At 41.3% G+C, this 18467-nt stretch overlaps 1 protein-coding gene across 1 annotated transcript in view; it reads left to right on the top strand.

Annotated features, from left to right (window-relative positions):
* LAMA4 (laminin subunit alpha 4) overlaps window positions 1-18467 on the top strand; it is a 99411-nt gene that overhangs the window by 27642 nt on the left and 53302 nt on the right. The window contains exons 3-6 of the mRNA XM_014265676.3: window positions 4201-4325; window positions 8807-8887; window positions 13392-13606; window positions 17516-17611. Coding sequence (XP_014121151.2) covers window positions 4201-4325; window positions 8807-8887; window positions 13392-13606; window positions 17516-17611 — 517 coding nt within the window. The remainder of the gene's footprint in view (window positions 1-4200; window positions 4326-8806; window positions 8888-13391; window positions 13607-17515; window positions 17612-18467) is intronic.

Here is an 18467-nt window from a genome sequence, read left to right on the forward strand (position 1 = left end):
GTACAACTCTTGGCTTTCAAGTCATTATGATACACCCTAGTTTTATTACTATTATTTTGGAATAGCAAGAAATTCTAGTGTGCTGGCAGGGGTCATGCTATGCATGTTCTGTAGCCTCAGATGTGAGAGCATATATGAGGGGAAGTCTAAATCTACCTCCAAATGCAGACTGCACAGCCATGTAAGCCACCTGCATCTCTTTACCTATACAATTTATTTATCCTTGTGCAATCTCCTGCATTAACAGTTGGTAGAAGACTGTCTCTTAGAAGGACAAATAATAAGGGAGAAAAAAGGTAAACAAACAGACAATTCCTAATACATTGCAACAATAACTGTTTTCATCTGCAAAGTAGTAAGATTGTCAAAGTTGGAGGACCTTTCCAGATTTCACAGACAATATTTAAGACCCTGTTATTATAGGGGATTTTATTTGAAGTTTTGGAGAGGTGGGGGAGTTGTTGTTGTACTAACTTACAAGAGGCAGGGCTGAGTATTAACTTTTGATTGCCCCTGGAGTACTTCCATGCCATCCAGCATCAGGTGTCTAACAGGTGCTCTGCACCACTCTGTGGCAGGTCCTGTCTTTCTTCAGCTTTAGAGGGTACACAGAAAACACAGTCTGGTACACAGAAAACACAATCTGCTACCTATTTCCTATGGAGAAGGCCCAGATTGCCTAAATTGCACATTGTTAATCCTCAGATGAAGTAATTTCACTAAAACTGCATAAGTGGCAGATTTAATGAAGCTGGTGCCTTTGAACACCATCAGAATGAGCCCTTTTCTTGCAAGTTCAAGTTCCTAAGTAAAATTGGGGCAGATTCATGCCTCAGTTTTTCAGTTATATTAATTTACACAAGCATGCTTTTCTTGGGCTGGGAAATTTGTCCTAGTACTATTGCCTGAAGAGAAACAACAAACTTTTCATTATTATTCCTGCACAAATATATGTCCTGAGAAGAACTGCATCACATGAAGTGTTCTGTGGTATTTCCAGCTTTACTTCCAATCAAATGGGTCTAGGAGCTCAGCATTGACAGTCATTTCCAAGTAACACCACACACCCCCCACACTCACTCATAGCACCAGTCCACGTTCTTTTCATGTGTGCACTAATAGTTGCAGTAAGAGCCAGGTAAAAATGCTCACACTGATTGCTGGCACTCAGTGAGAGTGCCAGAGAGGAGTAGCAGGACCAGCTAAGACATTTTCTTACACAGGCAAATACAATCCAGCTGCTCTGTCATCAGAGAAGCAGCTGGTGTACGGAAGGATGAGTGATTTCATGCTGTAGACTCATCTAGAAGCCTTTAGAAGCCAAGCTGCTACTGATCATCCAGTCAAAATGATCCCCAGAGAAGCAAAACACTTTCCTCAAACTAGCACACCAGTGTCACCCAGTGCTGAGAATCACCCATGAGCTGCAGGGAGGGTATTCTCCCTGCTCTCTTGGGCTTAATGCACTCAGCAGTTTAGTTGTAGATGCAAAATAATGGAACATAAAATATAAGGACACCTTTTCTATCACTGTAAAAATACGGCTGTAAATACACACAGAAGATTTGTCTTGCTAAATAAGATATTTTTACTTAATCACTAACCAGATAAAAAACACAAATTGCACACAGATAATGGGATATCTGTGGTTAGAGAGCCCTTTATAACTTCCCTTCAGTTTAGATACAAAAGTGCAGATTTAAGGAGCAACGTTTACTGTCTTGCTCTGTTCATTGCAATCATATTTGAGCTTTGGAAAGCAGTAGCAGATTTACTCTGTTAATACCCATGTGCTGTGATCTGAGGGCAAACAAGATGAAGTGAATTGATCAAACACAGTAGAGGCTACACCAAACACAGCCAAGGCCTCTGCCAGTGCTTCAGACACAGGGTGGCTCAAGCACTTCAAGTGCTCAGTGCCAACAATCTCATGTCTCTCTGGTGGTATATTAACATCATTTTTTCATTGGATAATGACAAATGCAAAATATCTTTAAAATTGTATTAGCCTTCTGGCTCTCCCCACATGCCGTGTGGTTAGCGCACTTCTTTCCTTCTCCTCCCCTTCCTCCTATTAAAACTTTCTTCTATTATTCTCCCATTTTAGAGGCTCTTAATTAAAATAATCTTCTGGTTCTCCATATAATAAATATTTTATTCCTTACAGCAAATATGACTAAGTAAAACCACCTTTAGCTCTAAAACTACTATTGACTAATCTAGTTAAAGATCAGTGGAATAAAAATTGACTTTTCTTCCTTTTTCTCATCACATTCTACTTGCCGTAGAGTTCTCTGGCCAAATGACAGCCTTGCACAAAGAATAATTTCTGGGCAATGGGTTCTCTAAGACTATAAAGTAGACAGGAAGCAAGACAAGCAAAGTCTTCTAGAATCAAAATGGATCTGAGCCTATAAATAACGAGTCCTAATTGGGGATCCTTTATGGAATTCAAATAAGGAATATTGGGTAAAAAAAACAAAACAGATGTGTTTTCACAAGCAAAACCAAAAACATCAATGTTGCCAGGACAGAATTCTGCCACTAAATCAAAGTCACAGCATGAGGATACAAAACTAGTTTAGGAATGCCTGTGCAAGTGAAGCTTGACTATTTATTTTCATTAAATGTCTTCCCTAATCACATTCCTCTCTTCTCATACTCTTTCTCCAAAGAACACACCATGTTTGGAGAAGAAAGTGAGTGTCAAATCTGCAGGGGCTACTGCAGGTGAACAGTTGGTTGGCTGCGCTCCCTCACCCCACCCCCGGGCTGTTGAAGATATTCCAGCCACAGAGACACCAAGGTGCCCCTTGCCCCAGACTAAGGAGCTCCCTGCCCTTTGGAGCACTCCAAGGAATCCCTTTTTGTCCCTGCAAGTACTCTCACCTCCTGGCAAAACGTAGCAGCAGTCTATGTTCTGTGTAGGGAAGCACCTTTTCAAATCATTGCCCCTCAGTTCTTGTATTGCAGAATTTGGGTGAACTATTGTATTGCATTCTTATTTACAAACTTTTGAATTATACATAACCCAAACACACCCTCCTGCCTTTCTGTCCCAGCTGAACAGCCCTATATTTTCTCTCTCTTTAAAACACTGGTGAATACTGAACAAAACTCATATCAGCACCAAGGCTTAGGTGGTGATCTGAACAGTGACTCTTCCCATCCTAAAAAGTTACTGTTATATCCTACCCTAATTTCCTACCCTCTGTCAGCTTTCCTTTTGCAAAAGAAACTTTTTTTCAAGTATCCTGTGAACTTAGTTGATTTTTTTCGGAAACCATGATAGATTACATCCTCTGATTCCCCTTGCTTATTTGCACCATTATTCGGCAGATAGTGAAACAGGAATTCCTGAATTAGTTGATGCTTATTCATATACTCAGAGGTCTTTTTCTTTATTATAGACATTGTCGTCTTCCCAGGGATGGAAATCACATGTCAGTATGCATTTTCCATGATCCTTGGTATTAGCTCAGAAGAGGAAAGAATCAAGGAAACTAGCCCAAACCTACAGCAAATATGCACTGATAGAGTAGTTCTCCACATATGCTTGCCATGGATCTATTTGCTTGCTGTCTCAAGCCTGCCATAGCTGCTCACATCTGTACTGTGTCCATACAAATTGCTGTAATGGTAGAGTTCTGATTCAGGGACACAAAAACTCCTTGCACAGTTGCAAGAGTAGAAAACCCTCACTTTATCCTTCCTACTCTTCTAAAGTAGCTTGGTGAGACAGCTGCCTGTGCTCTTTTCCAGAAGCAGTCTTGCTGAAGCCTGTGTCTTGGCTCAGGTTTATTGACAATATTTACCAGCTGATACCTTTTATTTGGTTTTGGAGTCATTAAAGGGGATTTTTCCCTTTTGGCTCATGCAGTTCAAAACAGGGTTGGCAGATACACCTGAGTACTTCTGACACTTCTGCTCCAGCACCTTCCAGCCTCATATGTCTGTTTTGTCCTGTACAGCACCTTGTCAACCCTTGCTGCTGGTCACTGTAATCATTCATAGCATTTTTATTTGCAGTTGTGTTAGCTTGTTGTGTTAGCTTGTTTGCCCAAATCAGTCAATACCTTGCAAGCTCACGGTGTGGCATCAGCCACTCATCTGCTTGGCCAGGTCTTAGCTAAGTGATCTTTTTCTGAATTAGGCAGCACCTCCATTTAACTTTCCCCACTCTGTCTCCTTGCCCTGCAGGACTGCCAGAGGAACACAACAGGACAGCACTGCGAGCAGTGTCCCGATGGCTTCATTGGCGACGTTGTCAGGGGAGTGCCCACCTTCTGCCAGCCCTGCCCCTGCCCCCTGCCAGCACTGGCCAAGTATGTAAAGAGTCTTTGCCTCTCTTCCATTTGGCTTGAATCTGGCCTTTTCCAAAGTGGGGCCAGCATCCCTTCCTGAATGCAGGAGACAAAGATTGCTGCCCTTGGCAAACACAGGGGTAATGAGAGGACTACCAGCTGCTCATGTTTACAACCACAGGAAACAGCATTTCATTTAGAAAGTGTAAAATATTTTTAAATGCTCATAACAATTCTTACCAAGAGAAAGTTCAAGTTCACCCTTTTATGTAAAGAGATTATTCTGTTTTGTGGTTGCTTTTTAAAATCCCTTAAAGAACAATTCTCAAGAAAGGCAGCATCAGAGATTTATGTGGTTGAGACAGAAAAAAAAAGACAGAAAGTTCAATCCATGTCACCTGAAGGGTAAAAGCAAACACATAAAAGCATGAGTTTGAGTCTACAGCAGCTGGATCTGGTTAGCACAGTAACAGTTCAAAGGAAAGTGCTGGAGCATCCTCTGACAGTTAGAGTGCCCCTGCAGCTGATGCCCAGCTACTTTTGGGTAAGAAATTCTGAAGCCTGACAGAAAACCAAGACCAAGTCAAAGAACTCCAGATGTTGTGTGCTTTGTGACAAAAGAGGAAGAGAAGAGGAAGAGAAGAGGAAGAGAAAAGAGAAGAGAAGAGAAGAGAAGAGAAGAGAAGAGAAGAGAAGAGAAGAGAAGAGAAGAGAAGAGAAGAGAAGAGAAGAGAAGAGAAGAGAAGAGAAGAGAAGAGAAGAGAAGAGAAGAGAAGAGAAGAGAGAAGAGAAGAGAAGAGAGAAGAGAAGAGAAGAGAAGAGAAGAGAAGAGAAGAGAAGAGAAGAGAAGAGAAGAGAAGAGAAGAGAAGAGAAGAGAAGAGAAGAGAAGAGAAGAGAAGAGAAGAGAAGAGAAGAGAAGAGAAGAGAAGAGAAGAGAAGAGAAGAGAAGAGAGAGAGAAGAGAAGAGAAGAGAAAGAGAAGAGAAAGAGAAGAGAAGAGAAGAGAAGAGAAGAGAAGAGAAGAGAAGAGAAGAGAAGAGAAGAGAAGAGAAGAGAAGAGAAGAGAAGAGAAGAGAAGAGAAGAGAAGAGAAAAGAGAAGGACTACAAGCCACAGCCAGCCATTAGAAACAATTAGTGGCATGTCAGTAATGCAGCTGAAAGAAATTATCAGCTTCCTCTTGCTCAGATTCATGCTCTGGGAGAGAGGTATCTATGTGAATCCCACCACAGGGAGATGTTAGTAAGTAGATGCCAAGAGGCTGATGCTGGTTTTCAGGGAGCTAGCTATTAGTGTTGTTTCCCATCCTGCTTTCAGCAGGACGTCACAGCAAAGAGAATTTCATCCTTACTGTATTAGCAAAGAGAATTTCATCCTTACTGTATTTGTTTGCTGTTGCTATAGCATTACTCACACAACCTTAAGGTGGGATGAGCTCCATTTTGCTCATCTTCTCAGGGCTCAAACTGGCAAAGGAACAAAATCATTCCAGCCAAATTCCCGCAGATCCCTTCTTGGCTTTTGTGGTGAGCTGCAGACATGTGAGAAGGGCCATGGGATGAAGAAGAGCTATTGTTGAAAAACTCCAGCTTTGCCTGGATTACAGAGAAAATCCTCCAGAGACAGTGGAAGAATCTGGTTTTGCTGACATGTAGAAAGCCTTAGGAGTGAGCAAGCTCACAGATGAAGCCAACTATTCCTTCCAGTTTCAGTAGCAGCTGTAATGCCTGAAAAATTAGAAATACAACAATCAGGAGCAATGCTTTTTTTCCTTGGCAAAGTGGTTTTTGTAACCTGCTGGGCACAGAGCAGCCACTTTGGTGTAAGAAGCTGTTCTCTGAGCCACAGCCTGGGCTGCACATGCCTGAGGCACTTCCACATGAGCTTCAGGCTCTACCAAGCCAGGTCAGTGAGGCAATGTCTGGTTGGTGCTCCCTACAGCTCCATTTGACGCAGGGTGGTTGGGTCTGCACTCACCCAGACCCTGCCCCATGCAGCAGCCCAAAGGCTCTGCAAAGGTGCTCCCTGAGAGCAGGGAGCTGCATGGACCAGCAGGCCACTGAGCAGGCCTCAGTGCAGCGGGGCCAGCAGGGACTGTGGCTACAGCCTGTCTCTGCCTGTGCTGTGGGAGATGGCAGCAGTGGTCAAGGAACATTCCCAATTCCTTAACTAGCAACATTATGCCTCTCCAGTTCCAGACCACAATGGAGAAGAAAAACCCCAAACCCAAAACTCAGCAGCATGGGGTTGGGAAGGGAGAACAAATGTTGAAAGAAACCTGACTGCATATGCCTCAATATTAGCAGCAATACATGGCTTGGACTTGCTGGGCCTCAAGGGTCCCTTCATCTCAGAATATTCAGTGTTCCATGAATTGTCTCCCCTTTGAAACTACGTCAGTGAAAATCCACTGTGCTTCCTTGGTTTCCCTCAGAAAAGTCTTGAAGGTAGTAATTAAAGGAACGCCCCATCCCAAGTTGCCTCATACCCCTGTTTAAATAATGTGCAGAAATTGCCTGTTCAGCTTCTTGCATGAGACCGACCTGACCACAGAAATAGTCTTCAGCTGGAGCTGGAAAAGGCAAAAAAAAAAAAAAATTGAGCAACATTAAGCTTTACCAAAGCTTAACTAAATTCAAGGAAAAAATTTTCTTTATTAGTTGGGTTTTTTCAATTTTCCTTCATTAATCCTGCTACATATAAAGAGTAAGGCAAAACAACAACTCTGCCAGAAGCAGAGAAGCATTAAATGGCTTAAAAAACATCCAAAGGATGTTGTTTTTTACCCTGTTTTACTTTGGAAATGGAATACCAAATCTGTAAACTGACAGACTCACCAGATAGGTATTTTTTCCAGGAATTCAGCAGTGTCTCTTGATTTTCTGACCAAGCTGTCTTCATATCTTCTATTCTGGGAACTTTTGGAGTAACTTTTGGACATTATAGATGAAGTGTAATGTCATCTCTTTGGAACAAAAAAAGGAGGATGGAGGTTGTTTCACAGTCCAGCAGATGTTGATGTTACTTCTTTTCAAACCCAAGGGAATTATAAAGCATTTTTCCACCTAAAAGTTCACCAAAAGTATAAAACTTGAGGAAGACTTCAGTCCTACTTCATAACTAAGATCCACAATGTGGTTTTGCAACTACGTGAAGGAATTAGACTTGGTTAAAGAAGAGGAAGCCTGCCAAACTATTGTGACTTTCTCAACATGTTCTTGTAAAAGGCACACAGCAGTTAATTTGTAAATTCTGTGAGAAGAATCTCATTTTATATTCTCTCTGGTTATACCAAATATTTTGAGACAACAGAGATCCAGACAGATTTTTTGCCTCTGATTGTCCAACCGATTGAGAAACACTGGCAGGAACTGAAATTATGCGGGAATTCTCATCAGCTTTCAATGCTGTTTGTTCCTGGAACAAGCAGTGCATGGATCATGCACTTTCCCACTGCTCTGAATCTTTTGTCCTGTGTGAAATGGATGCAACCCAGCCACAGCTGCCCAGCACCATATGACTGAGGAGCTGTGTTTTAGCAACCATAGGCCTGCAGCTGGAAGCTGCTGCTACTCACTACTCTGGTTGCATTCTAGTGCTGGCAGAAATTTATTCACACATATTGCAAACTAACTAGAAACATCTTAGGACTGTATCTCTTTTTTTCCTGTAAGTGTATTTAAGCCAAGCCCATCACCATTTTTGAAATACACATAAAATTTGCACTTTTCACATCTGGCTACTGCTGTTTCTTGGGTCTCATATTTATTTGAATATTTGTTAAATCCTAAAAACATGAGAAAACAAAGGAATCCATGATTTGGAATCAGAGCAGTAGAAATTACAGCCCAAGCCATTACTGCAGTCAGCATCACTACTTGGCATGTTGGTCTCAGAAGAGGCTGCTGACTCTTTCCAGCCTTCTTGGAAAGATGGTGGAGCAGCCCTGGTTGCTGTACACTCAGTTCCTCTGGATGAGGACAGCATTACTGAAGTCAGTCTTCATCACTAGGAACTTCCAGACTGGAATTTGAGAAAAACTGTGGGATTTGCATAGGAAACTGCTGCACCCGTTCCAAAATCTCAGTTCTTGAATTGACACTGCAGTGTCTTCCACAAACAATATTTTATCCTTTAGGATAGTAGACAGGAAACAATTAGGTTCACATGACATACACATTTGTGTTAAGTCCCTTGTCTAAAGTGTGTGTATCAAAACCTGCAGATGTGTCTGATCTGCACTGCAAGACAATGACTTTCATACCTATTCATCTGTATTTATGTAGCTCCATAGTTCTATACAATATTTAGTGCTTCCTAAACTAATTTAAAGTCTAAACAAGGGGTATAACATAAATTATATAAAGAGCTTAACACTCATTCAGCAATGAATAACCAAGAGCCAGAGTTCACACTGAGAAATGTCCATACTGTAACAAAGAAACATTCCCAAGTGTCTGTCACTGCCTGGTATTCTAACTATTCATCCTGATGAAATTCCAGCTTTGCAGTCTCCTGCTACAGAAAAAGCGGAAGTGTGCGTTGTGTCTGCAAGGAAAACTACGCAGGACCCAACTGTGAAAGGTAAGGAACTCATAGGATGAACTGCTGGTCAGCAATACTGAAGTCCAGAATTTTTTTCAGAGAATCTTGCCATACTGGGGAGAAATCTTATGCACGTGTGTTCATCAGGAAGAATTGTGTCTGTTAAAAGATCTTGTTAATTTCCTATTAAAAAGCACTTAAATTTGCTGTGGAGAAGTTTCAGCATAAGACAGACATTTACATATTATGTATTTTGATCTAGCTCTTGCACTTTGTGTACCTTCAAGTGGTGATCTGCCTAAAAGGAATGCAATTTAAAAGTAAAAAATACAAATCAGAAAGAGCAATGAAGTGAAATATATCCACCACATTGATTCCTCTTGCAATTTACCCCCTAAAATATGTAACAGGTTTCTACCAAATAATTTTTACAAAAGCAAAGGAGAAAATCCACTGTTGAGTCAAATTCCTAAAGCAGATGCAGCTTTTTTCATTACATTTTAAATGCACTTCACAGGCATGATTCAATAAAGTTAAGCAAACAATTATACGCCAGTGCTGCTTTTCAACTTTCCCTTATGTCCATAAACAATTTCCAGTAAATATTCCCTAAATAATAAAGGACACAAGTAAATTGAATTATACAGCAGAAATATAACTTCACAAGTAAGAAAGCCTGTAAGAGGCTTTCTTACTTGTTATGAACACACATGGATGATGTTTCAATGAATGTCAAGGGCCTGATTATAATTCAGAAATTGTCCTCGAGCAGCCAATAAATTAAAACAGCTCTAGCACAAAGACTGAGTGATATAGGATGGCTCAGACAATGGCTTCCTGAACATTTCCTTTTGTTTTCCCTTAAAGCCCCTGAAGTATTTAAGTCTTTAGTCATCTGTCAACAATGGGCAAGCCTGGAATTCAAATGATACTTAATGTAACTGTCAGAGAAGGGAGAAAAGGGATGCTTAAGATGCAAAGACAAATCAAAATGAAAAAGGTAAGATGAACAATGAACATCATCCTTACAGATGATGCAAAATCATCAGTCAATTACCTCCACATCACTAACATCATGACAGCAACAGTGAAAGCAGATGGCACAAAAATAAAAAGCCCACCCTTGTTTACAGGCCCACGGCTGTATTCTTTTGTTCCTTCAAAATGTCAGGTTTATACACAAAGGATAATGCAGACAATTAAAAGGTCATTGAGGTTCCTTAATGGTTTTTAAAATGTCAACCCAGACTACAAGCAATACAAATCCTATGAAATGGGGAGCAGTAACACAGAAACAGCAGAAAATAACATCAGCTTTGTTTTCTAATGGCCACTCCCCAGCCTGACACAGTGCATCTGTCTCAAGGAAGGCAAAGCTGTGTAGAAAAAGCTACAGAAAGGAATCAGCCTGTCCTGGTCACTATGTTAAGAGCTTGGCTGATGGCTGGGGTAAGGTGCAAGCAGTGACAGACAGAACTTGCCTTCTGGTCCTACTCCCATTTGTATCAGAAATGTCCAAAAGTGTTTCAAATCTGGATGATGCAGTGCTCGCCCCTGCCCACTTGCTAAAGAGCAGGTCTCTACTTGAAATTTAGGAATTAATAATTTTTTTCCTGGACTTCAGCAGTAAGGCATCAGGGTGGTAACTGATGCAATGCAGGTTTTGTTAATGCACAAATGTTAAAAAGAACAACTCATCAAATTACAATTTACCATCCGAAGCAAATAGATGAAAAAGATTCTTTTGGCATTGCCAGAGAAGAGGAAGTTGATTTCTTACTCATTAATAATTACAGGAAGCAGTTATGACTGCAGAATGAAACAAAGACAACTTTGCAGTTTTATAATGGGAGAGGAAATATTCTTTTTTAGCAAAAAAGGGTCATTTATTGATACAATCTAGGAAAAGACATTTACTCCAGGCCTCTTAACTTTTTCAGGCCATAAAGTGCAGAGATGGAGCAGAACATTTCCAGTCTGCTCTTCTCACATCTTACCCACAATTCAAAAGAGGTTAAATGCCTCAGTACTATGAAACATACTGAGTGGCAAAGGGAAGAGTGAAGGTAAAACATTTATTTTCAGTTCTGAAAGCTTCTTTTTGCTTCAAACAGCTGCTCCAGATGAGAAGTTATGGCTAATAAAAGTGAGTCATAGAAGAGTTCAGTCTGGGAGGGACCTTAAAAGTCATCTGGTTCCAACCCCCTGCCATGGGTGGGGACACCTTCCACTAGAGCAGGTTGCTCCATCTAGCCTGACCCTGAACGCTCCCAGGGATGGGGCATCCACAGCTTCTCTGGGCAACTTGTTCTGGTGCCTCAGGTGCTCATAAAAAGCAGCACTTGTAAAATGTATCTGTGGGGATGTGAGGAAATGTCCTCTACGTTCCTGGCAAGTGAACTGAATAGTTTATTTTGGAAAAGAAGGGGGGAATGGCCTTGTCCTGATGAGGACAGGACAGACATGGCAGGGCTGGTGGGGGTAGCACGCTGTTGTTGGTAGATGTGGGCAGCAGGGAGCAAAAGGCTGGTCTGACCCCAGCCCTACTCAGTGGCCTCTGTGCATGAAGATGGTGGCCACATTAGACAGATGATCATTTGGAAAATACCTGACTACAGAAAAACAAAAAAATGAAATTTTAGACAATTGTAGCAAGACTTCTGGCATGACTGACTAGCAGCTTTACCCATCACTGCCTGCTCTAACTCCCACAGGAATGGGGAATGATTCGACCAAATGGTAATCATAAAGGACACTCTGCACTCAGTGTTGCACTCACAGTTCTTCAGGGGGTGCGCAGAACTCCCAGTCACACTTTAATTCTTTACATCTGGCTCACCCAAATGATAAAATCTGCACCAAAGATTCTGGCAGTGCTGCAAAGAGACAGAAAGAGCCTTTGTCATTGACAAAAGCAGTGTTTGAGGCAGCCAAGTGGTTTATATTAAGATGCTTTAAATTTTACATGTTTCTACTGTGAGGATTCAGGACTGGAACATGAACAAAGCAGTGTTGAGGAAATTACTCTCTCTATCCAAAAATATTGAAAAAAAACCAACAGAAAATATAGGAACAGATCAAAATGTGAAGCTTTTATCAGATCTCACACATTTTCAGGGTTCAGACATGGCAGAACCTGAATTTGACTGTGTTCAGATTTTAGAAGACAACTGACCTTGATTAAGGTACCCAGCCAGAATCTGGGAAAATTGATCTGAACTGCCTGTAGTGCTCACCCTCCCTGCTTACCAACAGCAGACAGAAAAAGCAGCATCTTAAACAGGACTTTGGATGGGAGCCAAGGATAACATGGTGATAAAACAGAATGAGCTACAATAAATACTTCTTACCTAAATCATTGAAGCAACTATTCAATCCTCCAGTTCCTTCAGCCAGCAATTTTTACACCAGCCAGTTATTCCCTTCCTGTCAGGAATTCTTCATTTCCAGTTTTGGGGTATGAGTCCCTGATCTCTGAGCTCCAGGCTTCTGCATCATGGGCATTAGCACTCCATGCCCACCCCACTACTAGTTCTCCTTGTGTCAATGGTTGTTTTGCAAAAGCTCCCCTTGCTTGTAGGATTAAGCACGTTCCCTGATATCAGCAGAAACATCTTTAACTGAGACTATTTAATTTGCAAGTAACCAAATCTGTTACTACCTCTTTGCTTAGGGCCACTGATCCATCCAAGAGTGTTGCATTGCTGGTGTCTCTGTACTCTGAAAAACCACCATAATATCAACATGTGTCTCATTTTAAGATGTAGAAATTTCTCAACTGAAATGCTTCCCAAACATAACAAGACATGATAAGAAATTTGGAACTATTTCAGGCCTTCACTGGGGTGCCTGGTACCCACCTCCCTCTCTCCCTCTGCAGACCAAGAGAGGAATCCTCCCCGGTGGCTACTCTCAGCCTTTTACCCTCATCCAACAGGATAACATCAAACAGATCTGAAAAAAACAGAGTCTGGTTCAGGGCCTATTCTGTTTTGCAAAAACCAGAAGCCACCCAATACCTCACCATAGAAGTATTTCTATAAACCTTTCCTGGGCAGTACTTTTTATGTACATTTATAATAGAAATAAAGTCTGAACTTCCTCTGAGTTTCAGCATCCTGAAATGCAGCCTCTTACCCCAGTTTCCTATATAACACAATATAGTTGGTGAGATACAGAGCTGAAAGAGACCAGAACAAACACTGTAGAGCTGCCTTGCTGCCAAGGCAATTCTGTCATAGATTTTAAAACAATAGGGAGAAAATAATTTCACTGCCAAAGGAAGACAGAAAAAATAAATTAATGCAGACCGGTATGCTTGAGATACCAGGGGTGTTCCAGAAGGGGAAAATATATAACAGTACAGATTGAGATTAGAGCACAAAATAGCCTCTGCAGGAGTAAAGCTCCTAATTAGCTCTCTGTCTATTCGAAGCTGCAGACAATGATCAATTACTGGTAGGACAAATAAGGTCAGAGAACAAAAGGTGTCACAGATTGGAATGTCATTGTTCGTCATTGCCGGTGCTGCTCTTCCTTTCAGGTGTGCCCCTGGCTACTATGGGAACCCTTTGCTAATTGGAAGCACTTGTAAAAAATGTGACTGCAACGGCAACTCAGACCCAAATCTGATTTTTGAAGACTGTGATGAAGTGACCGGCCAGTGCCGCAACTGCCTGCACCACACCAGCGGCTTCAACTGCGAACGATGCGCGCCCGGCTACTACGGGGACGCCAGATTGGCTAAAAACTGCACAGGTACTGTCTGCAGTCTGGAACCGCAGAGCTGAGCAGCACAGCACAGCTGTGGGTGATCTCCCAGAAATCAGAGATGCCTGATACCTGGGTTGTCAGATACCTGGGGCTCTGGGAGGCAAGTGATAGGATAATTTGGATGCCTGTTCAGTTGAATCATCCCAGGCACCAGAGAAATATCTCTTTCCATCTCCCATGACCAAGTCTCAGACTCCAACATCTCTAATGCCTGATCAGGTTTAATGGAGGCACTGTTGTGTTTTCCTGAATCTTGTTTTAAATAAGTTTCTCTAAGAGTTCTTTGGGCAAAGTCCTCACCTTTGTGCTTGTCCACACCGTGACCATTCAGACTGATGGTGCTGAAAGAGTTGAAAATATCTTTTATTTTTCACAGGATCATCCTTCCTGTCCTGACCCAATACCCACTCACTTTCTGCTGTTTTCCACATTCTGTATTTCCTGCAAGTCTGTGTAATCTTGCTGGTTGCTGTATTTTCACACAAGAGGTACTTTCAGGGTCTGGTAAAGTGCTACATGGAGCACCTCAGCCAAACACACCTGTGCAGAGAGGTCAAAAAGTTTTGACTCCTCTAATATTGTCCTAATTTACATGGAGTTCAACCCAAACAGGGCTTTCACCTCATACCTTTTATCCTTGCTTTGGCTCTGGAAGTGAAGTTCACATCCTCTTTCAAAGCACTGAAGAACAGCCACTGCTAAAGGCAAAATGCAGGTGCTCAGAGCAAGCACCTTGGGGCTCCCTCCCAAATTCTTTGGCAGGAGTCCCTCCAGGACCAGAACACAAAGGAGGGAGACAAAGTATTTCTACCTCAGCCTGACTCAAAAGTAAGACAGTTGAAGCACACACTCAACTTGGACCTCAGAAGTGCTCCAGGGACTCCAGGTACAGAGCTACAGGCCTCAGGGACTCAGCAATGGCTTGATCCTTCTTGCAACTCACTGTGTTCTTGGACTTTGTTTTTTACTTCCTTATTATAAAGTGTTTTGGGACGCACAGGATGGAGGCTGTGAGGATGCTGTGCAATCACATGCCCTTGTGCTGTCTTCACTTGTAGGGGACCATATATGATGCCATGATGCCACTACTAGTCCTTTCTGGTTTTATAGTCCAGTGGCAGCTGAAATTTGAATGTCCATCTCCAGGATGTAACTCACATCACAAAGTCAGGTGGTTGAATTCCATTTATGCTGAACAGGAAGAGATGATGCTCATGCACCGTGATCGCAAAAGCCAAAGCCATGTATCCCAACCAGATAAAAAGACATCAGCTGTGAGAAACAGCATGTCCCAAAACTCACCCCCTGCCTGGATTCAGGTAGCCAAGATGTTCATAAAATACAGCATGTCTGTGATTTTGAGAGGGCAAAAAAAAAACTAGTCTAAAAACTTCGCTACCTGAGATGACATAATTGCAGTTGTCCAGGAAGGAATGATAGGATCCAGTCTGTGGGTCCTGAATTCCATGAGGTAGCAGGAAAACACCCAACCCTTCAACTCTGCAAACCACATCAATTGTGCCCTGCCCATGGCCAAACGCTTCAAGCACCTGAGAGTAACTTTGCCAGAAGTCTGAGAATTAGAGGGCATTCCAAGTGTCTGAGCAGGTTATGCAATAAGTGATATCGGAAGGCGTCTCTGAAAGTGCAGTTTCGAAACTCAATTCAAACTTTCATCACCTCAGTAGAGTTTTTTTGCTTGCACCCTTAAGGAGGTACACAGGAGTTCTCTGTACAGGCTGTTCACACAGACTTAAATCAGTGTGGTAATTCTCTTCATTAGCAGATTTCCTTGCTGTGTTTCATCTTTGCTAAAAATAAAAAGTGCTTGGGCGCTTGAGTACATTGCGAGAGGTACAGCTTTTCTCTTTTCAGAAGTGAATTTAATCTTGAAGTTCACTCTAGCAAATCCTGATTTTGCAGTATTATGTTTAGGAGAATTACACACTTCTTGTTTCATCTTCATTTCTGCTGAGCACCACAATGTGCCATACTTGTCAGCACAGTGCAGATTGCAGTGCATCAATACATCCACGATATTCAAACTATTTGTGTAGTTCACAGGGAAAGCTTATACTTTGTTGGGCTTTTTGGGAAAATTAGGAACTATTGCTTAGAATTGATTCTGAAATAAGTCAAATATCTTCTTTAAACTAAAAATAGAGAAAAAAATTATTGTAAGAATCAAGTCAGTCTGCATATTTCCATAGAGCATCTCAAAGGATATATAAAACAAAAAAAGGCAAGACCACTAAATTGACAAAGAGCTCTACCAATTAAAATCTTTTTTTTCCTTTTGAGTGGAAGACGAAACCTGGGTAGCTGTGAATGATAGTTTTAAGCTGCTTTTAATGTTTTTTTTTTTACCACATATCCTTTAGCCCATAGTTCAAAGCTCTCCACAAATGGCCCTCAGAAGTAAAGGTAAGTTTAGAAGCTTTCCCCACCAGCAAACTATGGTATCATTGAAAGTCTGAGTTCCCTACTAAAATTGTGGTACCTCTTAAACCAGTAGTAGAAAATTGGTCCAAACTACTTTTGGAATTAATTTGCTGTAAGATTTTGAGTAGCAGACTCACAGGTATTCATTTAAATAAGACACAATTTTATTATCTTGTGCACCTTGAAATTTTAACCTTTTAAGTTTAATATTACTACCTGGTGATAGCCCAGTCCCCATGATATAGGTAAAAAGAAATCTCTACTATCAACAGATACTTTTCTTTCACTTCTTATAAAAAAGAAATAACAAATTAAAAGTAATCATAGGTCCAAAAGCTGGGAGGCACAGATTGTGATATGGTCAAAATGCTGACTGCGTCAGAGAATTCATAGCCAATTTCTGTTCTTACATTAGTACAAAAACTGTACTAAAACAATACAAAAATACTAACAGTGTTTTACTAACACTGGTCCACTCACACAAAATTATTCTGACATTAGTGCAGGATGTTGCCTTTGAAGCTGTTTTACGTATTTTCTCTTGACAAATCCTTGAACGTGCAATGGGAAATGTAAATACAAGGGCAATTTATACATAACAATTAATGGGCTGCAATAAAAAGGCAGCAAAATATTTTGTTATATGAGATTCTGCTGAAACCATGAATCACAAGACCAAAATAAATTCCAGATAGATTGCTGCTGTTCTTATGTTCTGTTTGAGTTTTTGTTATTGGATTGAAGTGTGCCAAGAATATTTTAATCTTTAAAATAATATATTTTAAAAGGCCAATTAAACCTTGAAAGAGGTTTAGAGATGTTAGATTAAAAATTGGGCTTTTTAAAAAGCCACTCATGCTGGCAATAAAAGTGTTGCTTTCTCAACTTTGAAAAAATATAAAACGTCATTTATTCTTCATTGTAAGTGGTAGGAGATATTTACTTTTTGATATGTTCAAGCTGACAGTGTAACTGGAGTCCACAATCAATCCCTGATAGCTGCAAAACCTTTTTAGTGACAGCCTGACAGAGTGCTGAAAAATTCCACAGGGCTGTGGAGAGATTTGTAACTAATAATTAACTTTAGTTGCCCCGCTGTTCTTAATACATCTCCTAAATGTCACACTCTCTAGACATTGATGTATAATGGCCCTTCTGGGCAACTCTGGCCTCGCTGACTCATGACCAAGCTTTGAACAAGTAATTTCAGCAGAGGTGTTCTCACTCTTCTCTGGAAACAGAGGTGTTTCCACTTCCTATTTTATTTGTTCAAATTTCACCAGTGCAAGAAATGCTTTTTCCAAGTACTGAAAGGAAAATCAGTCCAATAAGTTCTTCATATTGGTTTGAATACCCACACACAACCCTAAGTATTATAATTTCACTAGTCTTGGGAAGGGGGGTTGTACATTTTGAAGATTCTTCTTTCAAAAGTCCTTTCTTTTTCCTCAGCATGTAACTGTGGAGGCAGAATGTGTGACAGCCAGACTGGAGAGTGCCTCGCAGACAGTCCTGAAGTTTCTACTGACACAGACTGCCCGACCATCAGTAAGAACATTATCATGAAAACACCAATAATTAATCCTGCTCTTGTATTTAGAAGCTTACAAATAGTAACTTAAGAGCTTGGTACTCCGTGGGCTCAGGATTTTGATGGTGGTCCCACAGGGCACTTAAGTGTGTGAGTATACACAATGTCCTGCTGACTGAGTACTTCAGCATGTTCTCACACACTTGTCTGAGTACAGGCATATTTCCAACTCTGTGATGCAGACTACACATTCAGGTCCAAACTGCAGAGCAGCAGAGAAGTATCACCAGAGCCACTTCATAGACCTTGAGACACACTGCCTGAAGAATAACATTCTGGCCCTAAAAGCTGTCCTCACAACTTTAACTTTGACATCTTGTGTATAATTTATGGTTTTCTAGTTGTGGTTTAACTCCATCAACAACACAGCCACACACTCCAACAGAAACAGGGAGAGAATCAGAAGGCTAAAAGCCAGAAAAATTTTGCACACACAAGCTACACACACTTTTGCAAACAAAGCAAAACAATTAATTCATTCACTACTTCTCATGGGCAGGCAGGCGTTCAGCCATCTCCAGGAGAGCCGCACCCCACCACTCATAATATTTATTTGGGAAGACAAATGCTATCACTCCAAATGTACCCCCAGCCTTCCTCTTTCTTTTCCCCACTGTATTTACTGAGCATGATATCACACGGTCTGGAATATCCCTTTGGTGAGCTGGGGTCACCTGTCCTGGCTGTGTCTCCTCTCAGTTTCCAGCACATCCCTAGTCTCATCACCAGCATGGCAGTACAAACAGCAGAAAGGGTCTTGGTTCTGTGTAAACCCTGCTCAGCAACAACAAAAACATCTCCACATTACCAACC

The sequence above is a fragment of the Zonotrichia albicollis genome, chromosome 3 (assembly GCF_047830755.1).
Source record: "Zonotrichia albicollis isolate bZonAlb1 chromosome 3, bZonAlb1.hap1, whole genome shotgun sequence".
NCBI lineage: Eukaryota > Metazoa > Chordata > Aves > Passeriformes > Passerellidae > Zonotrichia > Zonotrichia albicollis.